This window comes from Crotalus tigris, unplaced genomic scaffold (genome assembly GCF_016545835.1).
Source record: "Crotalus tigris isolate CLP2741 ecotype Arizona unplaced genomic scaffold, ASM1654583v1 scf7180000024464.508515016:1373766, whole genome shotgun sequence".
Lineage (NCBI taxonomy): Eukaryota > Metazoa > Chordata > Lepidosauria > Squamata > Viperidae > Crotalus > Crotalus tigris.
In genome coordinates this window covers 451,288-463,631 of record NW_024100635.1, presented here as the reverse complement: position 1 = coordinate 463,631, position 12,344 = coordinate 451,288, and the positions used below count along the sequence as shown (strand labels likewise).

General features: G+C 33.9%; 1 protein-coding gene across 9 annotated transcripts in view; it reads right to left on the bottom strand.

Moving 5' to 3' along the window:
* Window positions 1–12,236, bottom strand: part of VWC2L (von Willebrand factor C domain containing 2 like) — a 127,858-nt gene extending 115,622 nt beyond the window's left edge. For all 9 annotated transcript variants that reach the window (XR_005555423.1, XR_005555424.1, XR_005555426.1 and 6 more), the window contains exons 1-2: window positions 11,495–12,236; window positions 8,711–9,181 (exon numbers count right to left, since the gene is read on the bottom strand). Coding sequence is in view for 5 of the 9 variants with exons in the window: in XM_039332830.1 (XP_039188764.1) it covers window positions 8,711–9,103 (393 nt within the window). In the remaining 4 variants the exon portion in view is untranslated. The remainder of the gene's footprint in view (window positions 1–8,710; window positions 9,182–11,494) is intronic.
* Between the last annotated feature and the right edge of the window lie 108 nt (window positions 12,237–12,344).

The following is a 12,344-nucleotide window of genomic DNA, read 5'->3' as shown; positions in this document are numbered from 1 at the left end:
AAGTCAGAGGCTGTCATATGTGGAAAGATTTATTTGGAAATAGTATTTAGTTATTTAGTGGATAAATAATTTCACTTATCAATAACCCAGTTCATTTCTCTCAGATGAAGAATGTCAATTTCCATTAAAGGCAATGATCTTGAAACAAACAAAAGCTTAGCTGAAATTTTAAAAAAATGTTGTAAGTCTCTAACTCAGCTTGATGAATTTTTGTCCATTGATATTTTAGCTTAATTCATATGCAAGTTTCTTTGTGAGGAATTGTCAGTCTTATAAGGTAGATAGCAAACATGACCAGAGAGCTAATTCTACTTTATCACAAGGTTGCATTATAGAATCTTGCAGATCTGAGAGTACCTGCGACCCCCTGCCCCCTTTACACCCCCAAACTAGGGAAGGTTTCTTCTGAGTCTCTTGCACTGCAAGAATTTCTCAGTTGCTCCTTTAGTTGTGTCTCTGTTGCCCTGTCTCCCAAAGCCATTCCTACATATCATTACCAGAAGGATCCTTGTATAGCTCTGGCAATTTGTGCTATAATATCTCAAATTAAACTGAAATGAATTTGTTATTTAAAAAGGTGATTACTTATCCTTATATGGAGAACCATTTCATGTGAACAAATTGTCACATCAAAACAACAGCATTCAGCTATGCTTCTATGGAGCTACTGCAAATAGCATATATGAATTCACACATTCAAACTTTCATGACAAGGTCTTCATAGCAATGTTCACAACAATTCTCTGTTTAATAATTCTCTAATAATAATGGGAAGGGATGAACAATTTCCACTAGAACAAACCATCAGAGCTGATTGGAAATTTGAAGAAGATATTGGAAATATCCTAAAGCAGATTTTTTTTTATACACATAAGAATTCCTGATAATTGCATATTATGACTTGTGGTGGGGAAAGAAAAGACATGGTTCTTTCTAATTTTCATTTATTCTAATAAAATATGCTTAGCTGTCTTATTGAAATGTTATTTTATCAAAATATTTTTAATTATTAAATTATTATTTTCATCTCCCTGAAGTCTTTTCTGGATTTCATATGGGAGTAGTAAATGGTTTGCAACACCATGTGCTTTAGAAATACCTTTCACATTTCTCAATGACAGAACCATATTAGTAAGAGCTATAGCAATGGAGTAAGCTTGCTTAAGAAATGGAGAAGACAAAATCACTCCTTCCCAGTGATTTCACTGATAAGGAACAGCAGGGCAACAAAACAATCTGGAATAAGATAGGGCATGGAATTATAAGTCTCTTACAACCTTTCTAGCCTCTTAACTAATCTTGGCTGGATTGTGCCCACAACGTGCGAGCTTACTGATCATGAATATTTTTCTGCAATGACTCTTATGACTAAAATAGCAGGTTTCCACATTATCCTGATTAAAGGAGCAAGGAGCAAAGATCATAACAAATGATCTTTAAAATAATACATAATTGATAGCAAATACCAGGTATCATTAAATCTAAAATATGTCTTTAGATAGAGAACAAGGTGAGAAATGTTAGGGCCATATTGGCAGCTTCTCTAAAAAAAATAATAATTCAAGCTTTGGAAAGGAAGTCTTGGAGAACTATGCTTAAAGAACGCTTGAACAAGAATCATTTTGGCCACTTCAGTGAAGGAAAATTTGTTTTCCGATAAATAGTTCCCTTATTGCTATTCGGACATGATAGAGGATCATTTCACTTTCCTCGTGTGTCATCCATCCATTGAAGAATACTGTCATATCGACTTTCTGTGGTTGCGTCAGTGCCGATGGCCGCTGCTTTACAGCTGCCCGTCTGGGGAAATCGTAAAAGCTGTAAAAACAGCAACAATCAGCTGTTTTGCGGCTTGAAACTTCCCTCCCGGGCGAAGGGAGGGAGGTGAGCTTTTGCCTGGATAGAGGTAAAGCCTAACAGCTTTCCCAGTTTTTTTTTTCTGGGAGGTGAAGTGAGAGCTTCCTCGGAGTCTGGGTGTTTCTCCATTTCCTTGGATGCCTTTGTTCTCCGAAGAGAGAATGAAGCTAGACACTGCCTCCACTGCTGCTATCTGATGGGAACTGTAAGTTAACTCAAAAGCAGACAGAGCTATCAGGAAGAGAACAATTGATGATTTTACTTTAAACCTAACTCATTTAGTATTAACATCTACTCCTGTTATTATTCTAACTGGAGTGAAGAAATATGGCGGAGGAATCCTCCTTCTTTGTCATCTTCTTTGTTTGAGAACTTTTACTTTCCATTTTTTACTTTCTATTTTTAAACTGGCAACAAAGTTTTAGATTTGGTTTATTTTAAAGAGGAAAAATTCTTATTCCCCCTTTTTTTAAGGGGGAATTGTTTTTTTCTTCTCCTTTGTTTTTATATTATTATTTTTTGAAAAAGGGAAGGGGGGGAAAAACCCTCCCTTTTTTTAAAAATGGCTTCAAAACATCCTGGACTTTCTTTTCTTTCTAAAACTTCTACTGCCTCTCCAGTAACTCAGACTGTACAACAACCTAAACCTAAACCTTCTCCACCTTCGCCACCACCTCAGGTACTTACACTTCAGGACTTACAAGATGCCTTAGATAAGACTTTGGAAAAATCACTAGAAAAAACAGCAGAGCTTTTGGCTCAAGAAAGTAATGAGCTCAGGAAAGACATTGTTTTGGCACTCCAAGGGCTTGCTGGCCTTCTGGAAAAGATTGACGACAGGGTGGATGAAGTGGTTGGTAATGTTAAAATATTACAAGATAGATTAGAAAAAATAGAAGAAAATGTGGATGCCACACAGAATGATATTGTAATGTCACAATACAGAGAAATGGAACATGCTTTGAGAATAAGGGGCCAGAAGGACAATATTAAGGAGAATTTGAGAGAAGAAATTGCAGTAGAACTGGCCTCTATTTTGGAAATTGATCCCAAAGAAATGTTGAAAGATATTGAAAAGATTTTTAGAGTTAATTCGTGGGTTGCAAAACAGAGGAAATTACCAAGAGATGTGGTGGTCTATTTTATGAGAAAATCACTTTGTAATGAAATTATACAGGCCTTCTATAAACAAAGATTTCAGATTGCAGCTCAGGATGTGATAGTTTTAAAGGAAATACCTTCTAAAATTCTTAGAAAAAGAAAAGACTTTGCTTTTTTGGCTGAAGAACTTAAGAAGCGACAAATTCAATTTAGATGGGACATACCTGTGGGGATAGTGGTGACTTACACTGGTACACGATACCGTCTTAATACAGTTTCAAAAGCAAGATATTTTTATGTTACTATTTTAAAAGCAAATTCACCACCATCTCCAAGATTAAAGAAAGATGAGAGCAAGGCAGAAGCACAGTTGTCTGTAGGTTCAATGCCATCTTTGGGAGAAGAATTGCTGGTTGAAGCTATGCAACAGAATTTGCAAATAACAGAAGACCCAAGGGAACAGAGAATTACACGCGCTGCTTATAAACGTAGAGAAAGACAACAACAACAACAGCAACAGCAACAGCAACAACAACAAAAGGCAGATGATGGAAGTTTACCACAGTCTATTTCGGAGCCGGTGGGAGGAGCAAGGCCAAAGAGATCATTGACTGTAAATCTAGAGGCTTTGTTCCAAAGGCTTCATCCTGCCAAGGATGGCAAAGCTTCTAACCTGGAATGTTAATAGCCTTAACTCTCCACAGAAGAGAAAGAAAATCTTTCATTATTTGAAACAACACAGAAATGGTATTATTTGTTTACAAGAGACTCATATTATTTCTAAAGATCAAAAATATTTGTTTAATCCCCGGCTGGGGATACATTTTATAGCTCCTGCTTTGCAGAAAAAAGGAGGAGTAGTTATCTATGTGAGAAAGGAGCTTTCACCAAGATTAATTGATTTTGACTTACAAGGAAGATATGTTATTATTGATTTACTAATAAATGATATGAGAACTCTTTTAGTTGGTTTATATGCTCCCAATCAACAACAAAAACATTTTTATAAGTTGATTCATCAGAAATTAACTTCTTTGGATTATAAGTCAGTTATTACGATGGGAGATTGGAATGGTGTTTTAGACTCAAGTAAAGATAAGAAGGATCCTTTTAAAGTTTCTAACCATGCAAGACTTCCTAAAGTTTTTTTTTTTTTTACTTAAAGGATGATTTGGAACTTAGAAATATTTGGAGAGAATGGAATACTGAGGAAAAAGACTTTACTTTTTTTTCGGATAGACACCAATCTTATTCTAGAATTGATTTTTTTCTTGGTTACTAGTGATTTCCTTTCTAGGGTAAAGAATATCAAGATATTTCCTAGAATAATTTCAGACCATAGTCCGGTATGGTTGGAAATTTCATCGGAAGAAAGAACTAGAAGGACTTGGAGGTTGAATGAGAATTTATTTAGATATGAAGAGAATATACAGCGATGTAAAGGTTATTTAAAGGATTTTTTAGCTTGGAATATGAATAAGGGTACTTCGATGCCAATGGTATGGGACTCTTGTAAAGCATATATGAGAGGGGTTTTGATTTCTATGAATAATGCTCACAGACGTAAACAGACCCAGAAACGTAAAGATCTTGAAGATGAGATTAAATGTAAGGAAAAGATTTTAATATCAAATCCAATGGACAATAAGTTAAAAGTTTCTATTACTTTGTTGAAGGAGCAATTTAATATGTTATTAGCAGATCAAATGGCAACTAATTTGAGGTATGTGAGACATAATACATTTTGTAATGCAAATAAACCTGGTAGATGGTTGGCTTATCAATTACGTAAGAAACAGAAATCGAGGATTATAGATAAAATAATTTATAAAGGTAAAGAAGTCTACCAACAAAATTTGATTAAAAAGTCTTTTTTAGATTTTTATTCTAAATTATATGCTAGTGAAAATATACAAACTTCAGATATAGAAAAATATTTACAGGGAGCACATTTTCCTAGACTTACGAGTGATCAATGTGATGGGATTAAAGGTTTAATTACTTCTGAAGAGATTATTTTTGCAATTAAACAATTGAAGGTTGGTAAGATTCCAGGTACTGATGGGTTAACAGCGATTTATTACAAGATGTTATCTGAAGAAATGATAGAACCATTAAAGGTACTTTTTAATGATATTTTATCTGGAGCAGAATTACCTCCATCCTGGAGAACGGCCTTCATATCATTAATTCCAAAGAATGACCAGGATCTGTCCCAACCTAGAAATTATAGGCCTATATCTCTTTTAAATACAGATTATAAGATTTTTGCAAAGATATTGGCAAATAGATTAATGCAGGTTTTGAAACAATTGATTCATACTGACCAATCTGGATTTATAATGGGGAGATATATGAAAAACAATGTAAGACAAATTGTTAATTTAATAGAGTATTTGGATAAGAACAACCAAATCCCTGCTGCTTTAATATTTATAGATGCTGAGAAAGCTTTTGATCAATTAGATTGGAATTTTCTATTGAAAGTTGTAGAGGAAATGAATTTTGGAGATAAATTCTTGTCTGCTCTCAAGGCCATTTATCAACAACAATCGGCGCAAATTATAATTAATGGGGGATTAACAGACGTATTTAAAATAGGAAAAGGTACAAGACAGGGTTGTCCTTTATCCCCCTTGTTATTTGTATTAACAATGGAGATTTTACTTATTAAAATTCGAGATTCATCTAGATTAAAAGGAATAAAAATAAGTAAAATTGATTATAGGCTGAGAGCTTTTGCTGATGATTTGGTTGTGACATTATCCCATCCAACAGATTCGGTCAAAGATTTGGTTGAAATTTTAGCACAGTATGGACAGGTCTCTGGTTTTAAGGTAAATAAGAATAAAACTAAAATATGTCTAGGAAGGGAAAAGATTTTATAGCTGGAACAACCGGTTATGAAATAGTTAATAAGGTTAAGTATTTAGGAGTTTATATTACAACATCTAATGGAAAATTGTATAAGAATAATTATGAGCACTTATGGGTTAAAGTTCAAAAAGATTTAAATGATTGGCAAAAGCTACAACTATCGTTATTGGGGAGAATTTCAGTAGTGAAGATGAATGTTCTACCAAAGTTTCTTTTTTTGTTTCAGATGATATCCATTTTAAAGAAGGATGCTAATTTGGATGAGTGGCAGAAGGGTATTAATAAATTTATTTGGGGCGGGAAGAAATCAAGGGTAAAGTTTAAGATTTTACAAGATGCTCGAGAAAGAGGTGGACTTAAAGCACCAAATTTGAAATTATATTATGATGCGGCCACTTTAACTTTAGTAAGTGACTGGCTCAATTTAACAAATAGAGATATTCTTGTTCTTGAAGGGTGGGATTTATTATATGGTTGGCATGCATATTTAATTTTTGATAAGAAAGTAGATTTGGTCTTTAAGTCACATATTTTAAGATATGCTTTACTTCGAGTTTGGAAAAAATATTATTATAAGTTAAATTATAAAATACCTATTTGGGGGATCCCTGGACAAGCAATCCAGGGGGTTTCTAAGGGGGTGAATTTTGACAACATTTCGTATAAAGAGTTACTTATTTGGTCAGGTACTGATTGGCAATTAAAGTCTTCTGATGTGTTAAGGCAAGAAAACATTTTACAATCGTGGTTTCAATACTTGCAAACTGTGCAGAGATGGACTTTGGATAAGAAAGTGGGAATTACTTTAGTAGATGAAAATTTGGTAATTCAGATCAAGGATCAGAAATGTGCCCATATTAAAAGAATTTATAATGAGTTAATAAAATTGGATTCAGAAACAGAGTTAGTTAAAGATTGTATGATTAAATGGGCCCAGAATATTCAAGAACCGATCTCGTTGGACTTATGGGAGGAAATTTGAACTAGAAATGTTAAATTTACGCAGGCCCAGAATTTGAGGGAAAATTTTTACAAAATGTTTTATAGATGGCATTTGGATCCTAAAAAGTTGTCTTGTATGTACCCGAACCTGCAACCTAAATGTTGGAGATGTGGTTGCTTGGATGCAACCTATTTTCATGTTTGGTTGGACCTGTAAAGTTATTAAAGCCTTCTGGATTATGATTTGGTGGAACATTCAAAAGGTTTTTAAAAGGAAGATTAAGTTTACTCCCCAACTGTTTCTTTTGGGAATTTTCGTGGACTTTAATGTTAAAGAAACTATCTTAATGTTGAATTTAATAACAGCAGCAAGATTACTGGTGGGTCAATATTAGAAGAAGGATACTCTGCCTTCTTTAGAAGAATGGGTATTTAAGGTTTCTAATTTAGCAGAAATGGCTAAAATTTCTGCTTATTTAAAGGACCATCTCTCACAAGAGAGATATTTTAATGTATGGAGAAGATGGATAGAATATGTTCAGAAGAAATATGGAACTACAAAGTTTCACTTATTCTATGAGTAATGATTTTGTTTATAAACTTACGATGTTAAAGTTTGAAGAGAGGGTTTTTATGATTTTGTTCATTGTATAATTAGTAAACTTAAATAGATTATGTTTAATATGTTTGCATAATCCTGTATTTTGCTCTGGGAAGTCGGGGGGAGGGGGGTGGGGGGAGGGGGGTGGATGGGTTGAAGTTTAAGTAGTTCAGATAAAGTAGAAATAGTCTTATTGTATATAATATTAATGTTTTAATTTTGAGAGAGGAACTGCTCGGGCATTTCCCCTGGACCGCATCAAGAGGGAGGAGAAGAAGGTGAGAAGTATGTAGGAAGGTTGAAGTGAAGAAGGAGAGGAGGTGAGTGAAGAAAAAGAGGGAAAGAAGTAAGTTGGTTTGAGGTGGGATGCGGTTTGGGGGGAAATGGGCGGGCAAGACCGAATGTGGCGTGTATCAATTTGTTTTATTTTTTATCTGAAGTATTTGTAAGATTGTTATGTATTGTAAAGTTGAAAATAAAAATTTTTATAAAAAAAAATACTGTCATATCATCTCTGAGTCTTCTCAAGACTAAACATTCTCATTCCTTCAATGTCTTTTCATGGGACTTAATATCTAGTTCCCTGATCCCTGATCCTTGGCCATTTCTAAGCATGTTCCATGCTGCCTGAATTCCTCCAAAAGCCTAGTGTCTAAAATTTAATACAGTATCTGGGATCTGGTCAATGAAAATAAAATGGAGCAACTTTCTTTCATAATTTTAAAACAATACTTCTATTACAATATGTACTCTAACATTGCAATTGTCTTTTTTTGAAGCAATGTCACATTGCAGACACTTAGTTTGTTATTAATTAAATATTTTTCAGAAGTATTATTACTAGGCCAGACATCCATTGTTGCACACTATACATTTTGATTGCTTCAGTAAACAACTTTGTATTTCTCATGTTAAGTTTCAGTCAGTCAAACAGCTAAAGTGGTGTCTGTATTATATTCCTGTGATGCAAGAAACAAGAATCTAACATTTTTTAGAAGAAATATTTGGACTGAAATGCTCCTTTGAGTTATTTCATAGCCCTGGATTTTATTTCATCTAATGGTTTTGAACAGAAAAGTATATAATTAAAACATTGCTTAAATGGAAACCCAACAACTGGATACCTAGGAAGTAAATTTGGTAATTGTGTTTCCTTTTCCTATTCTATTTTTCTCTGGCCTGTATGATATCCATTAACTAGTATGGGAGAAATTACAATTAATGTTATAAAGAGTTTGGGAAAAATATGAAAAACCTGATTAATTTAGCATTTGACACTGTCTGTACATAATCAACCAAGTGATTATATCAGTATGTATTGTTTGGGCTTACCTTAAACTCCTCTAGGATTTTGTAACTTTTCCCATGGTATTCACAAAAGTTCTTCACTTCTTTGCATTCTGGACAGCATCCATTGTGTTCTACTTTAGTACACTTTGGGTGGATTTTGGGGCATTCTGGTTGGTCACAAACAGGCCCATCCTCGGTACAAACACATGGACAGTTGGAATGACCAGGGAAAAAACGCTCCCCAAGTTTGTATACAAAACCACTGTCATCTACACATCCTTTCCCTCGATAGTCATCAAAAATCAGATTATTATCATTATTTGAAATCTGATCACCTTCATCAGCAGGGTAGTCTTCATGATTGAAAGCAGCTGGAGTGACCAAAGAAGGAATTAGCAACAGAAATATGTAGGCTTCATGAATATGAAGAGCCATTCCCCCTCCTGAGCTTCTGAATATGGTGCTTATATCAGATATGTATGGATGCTTCCATGGAGAGGCCAATGTGATGCACTGAAAACATATATATAAAAAAGAAATTGAAACATTTTTTTTTTAAAAAAATGCATTTTTCCCTACTCCTTTGCGACACTTCCATCTGCCAGGCTTTAGCTCATTAGAAAATTCTGTCTTCTATCAATTCCTAAGAGAACAAAGTAAACCAGTCCATATTTCCATCCTGTCTGCAGTAATAACAAACAGGAAAACATGCACATAACCTGAATAATCTTCAAGTTGCACAGGCTCTTTTCTGTTGTGAGGAATTGTTGATTCATCTTCATTTCAATGGCATGTGCCTTGTGCATTTCAATATTATAGTTTAAAAGTAAATAGAGCAATATTCTCACCAAATTAAAGCAAGAGTGCAAAAAATTTCCTTGCCATATTTTGGATTCAAGCTTTTCTTCATATTATACACTGTGGTAACTAGAAAAGTATGAGAAAATGTTATTCACATTTGGTCATTTTGCCTGTTACCCAAATAAGATGAACGGCTGCATCTTTATATTAGCCAAGTTTTTATCTAATTACCATGTTGAATATTTATATTGTAAACAATTGCAAATCAAACTTATTTTATTGGATGGCTTGCACATTTGTTACTTATATATATATAGTTGTTTTTGTTTTTGCTAATTTGCTGTAAATGATTCTTTTAAGGATGGGACTAAGATATTGCTTCCAACCCAGTTCAAGAGTCCAATACCATTCAAAATATGTGTTTTCATGAAAAATAAAATTAAAGGAGCCTTTGCATTTTAAAGAACCTTTACAATCAAATTATATTTAAGATACTAGGAAAATTAATCATTGAAGATTGCAGAATACACTGTATATTGTAATCTCTCCTCAGAACTGGTTCATGCTGGCTTTTTCTTAGCAAGACCTCCATTGTGCTCTCCAGGAGACTGACGTCACATCAAGATCTAGTAGTAGTTGCCCATATGTATCTGTGCTTATACTTGTATCTACCAGCTGATTTTTCTCCTCCTTTTACACTTTCTGTCTCTTTTTTAGGTTTCAGAAATGGCATTTCAGCAAATTATTACAAATATGATACCTTACTCACCATATGCAGTTCAAAGCCAGTAGATGTACAGAATTTCTCAGTAGGCCATGTCACTTCAGTTTATTATACATCCATATGTGCATGGAGAACCCATAATTCACATGTTTGACTTGAAATAGCAGGAAAGCCTTGCTGCTTTGTTAGACATTATTTTTATTCTCCTGTTTTCGTATTGATTATAGTCAATAATGTACCACTCACATTGGTACATTATAATACAAGGCTTATTCTTGTATTGCTCCTCTTACCAAAGATTTGAAGAATGATACAATAGTATTCCTCTTTTTATGAATTTGGGCAGTAAAATATCTTATAATTAAATAATTTCTAACAAAATTTATAATAAAATGCTCTAGTGTCAACTGATGTTTTGATTAATTGTATATAAAACATGCAACTACAAATTAAACAATAACCTTGCCTATTCTGCTTGACTGATACTATGGGATCAAATGGATTAGTGATTAATATTATACCAGTGTGGAGATTCCAATAGCAGTAGAATATAGTTCTTATACAAACAAATGCAATATATATATATATATATATATATATATATATGTGCATTATTTATATATTTATGTTGATTTATATATTATTTCACTGCACAACAAAAATGACTCAGAGAATCTTTGTATCTTAAGAACTAGTAAAATAATTTGGTTGACAAAGTAGGCTCTTAAAATGTTTCTATAAAGAAAGATTGTGCATTTCAAAAGCTTGCTGTCTCATTGTTTATGCACTAAGACATGATTTCACTACAATGGTAAATTTTACTGCAAATATGAGAGCCTTTCTTACAATCATAGTATTTTATTTCCGGATGATATAAAATTGTTTAGCTTGTATTTCAGATCTGAATAGACAGTCACTTGCATTCTACAGGTAGGCTTCAGTCTGCCACACTTAAAGCTGAGGAAACTTAATTTTTTTTAGCAAATTTAAAAGAAGCTATTTATTATAGGGAGAGCAGGATTCAGTCAATTTTGTCAGACATTTGGACAAAAGCAAAACCTATTTCAGAAAGTAGTACAAGATTTCCCTGCAGTAGTTGATCATCCTAAATATTTTGCTTACAATTTATAAATGCTTATTTTGATACAGAGAAAAAATGGAATGATAATGAAGTCCCTTGATTAAAAATCAAACCAGAAACATATATAATATACATTTATTTTGTTTCTGATAAGAGATACTAAGGTACTATTAAATACTTGGGAAATCAACATCCTTTTCTCTTAAAAATGTGCACTTACCTACTCAGAGTGAATGGTAGGAAGAATAATAAACCACAATGGATTCGTACTTCAGGAATGTAGTAGAAAAAAACTCTTCTTAATTATATTGGTAAGGGAGAATTATGAAAAAGATCTTTTGTTCTAAAGCCTCCCATGTCATAGAAGAATTCCAGCAGCTACTCAAGAGATGTAACCAACTGTTCAAAATTCAAAGCAATCAGTCATAAAAGGGTCTAAAGATGAGACTGCTTTATACAAAATAAGAGTCCAAAACAAAACAATAAAAACAAAAAATAAAAGTATCATTGTTCCAGGTTTTTAAAAAATCTATTTCCTTGGTTGCAGTCTTCAGGTCCATCGAAAATATTTTTTTTTTTAAAAAAAAAATCCCACCAAATCACTGTTTTCTGTATATCAGCAAAAAGGCACACAAGGGTGGAGAATATGCTATGCTTCCAGTTCCAGAAACAGCACCAGCATGCTAGAGCTCAGAGCCAATCCAGACTGAAATGCAGTCAGCAGCACCATCATGCTATGCTGCTTTCTAGAGGCTCTTCCCCAAATAAGCAATGGGGTTCTTGTGGCTCTTAATTACAATAACAACTTTCAGCAAGATTCAGTATCCTGGATAGCAGCAGCCCAGCAGCTATTCCTCCGGAGGGCATTCCATCAAGCAGTTGGAAACCTTCAGCACTATGGACAGCAGCCTGTGACTCTCATTTTGCATCATGCAGGCAGAACGTGCCGCTCCTCTGAGCAGTATCCCCACCCCCCACCCCAGTCCGAGGCATCTAATGCTCACTGGCATTAGATTTATCGTTAGGCACGTTCCTTAAGGAAAAGGTATTTTATAAAATGCTTCCTAAAT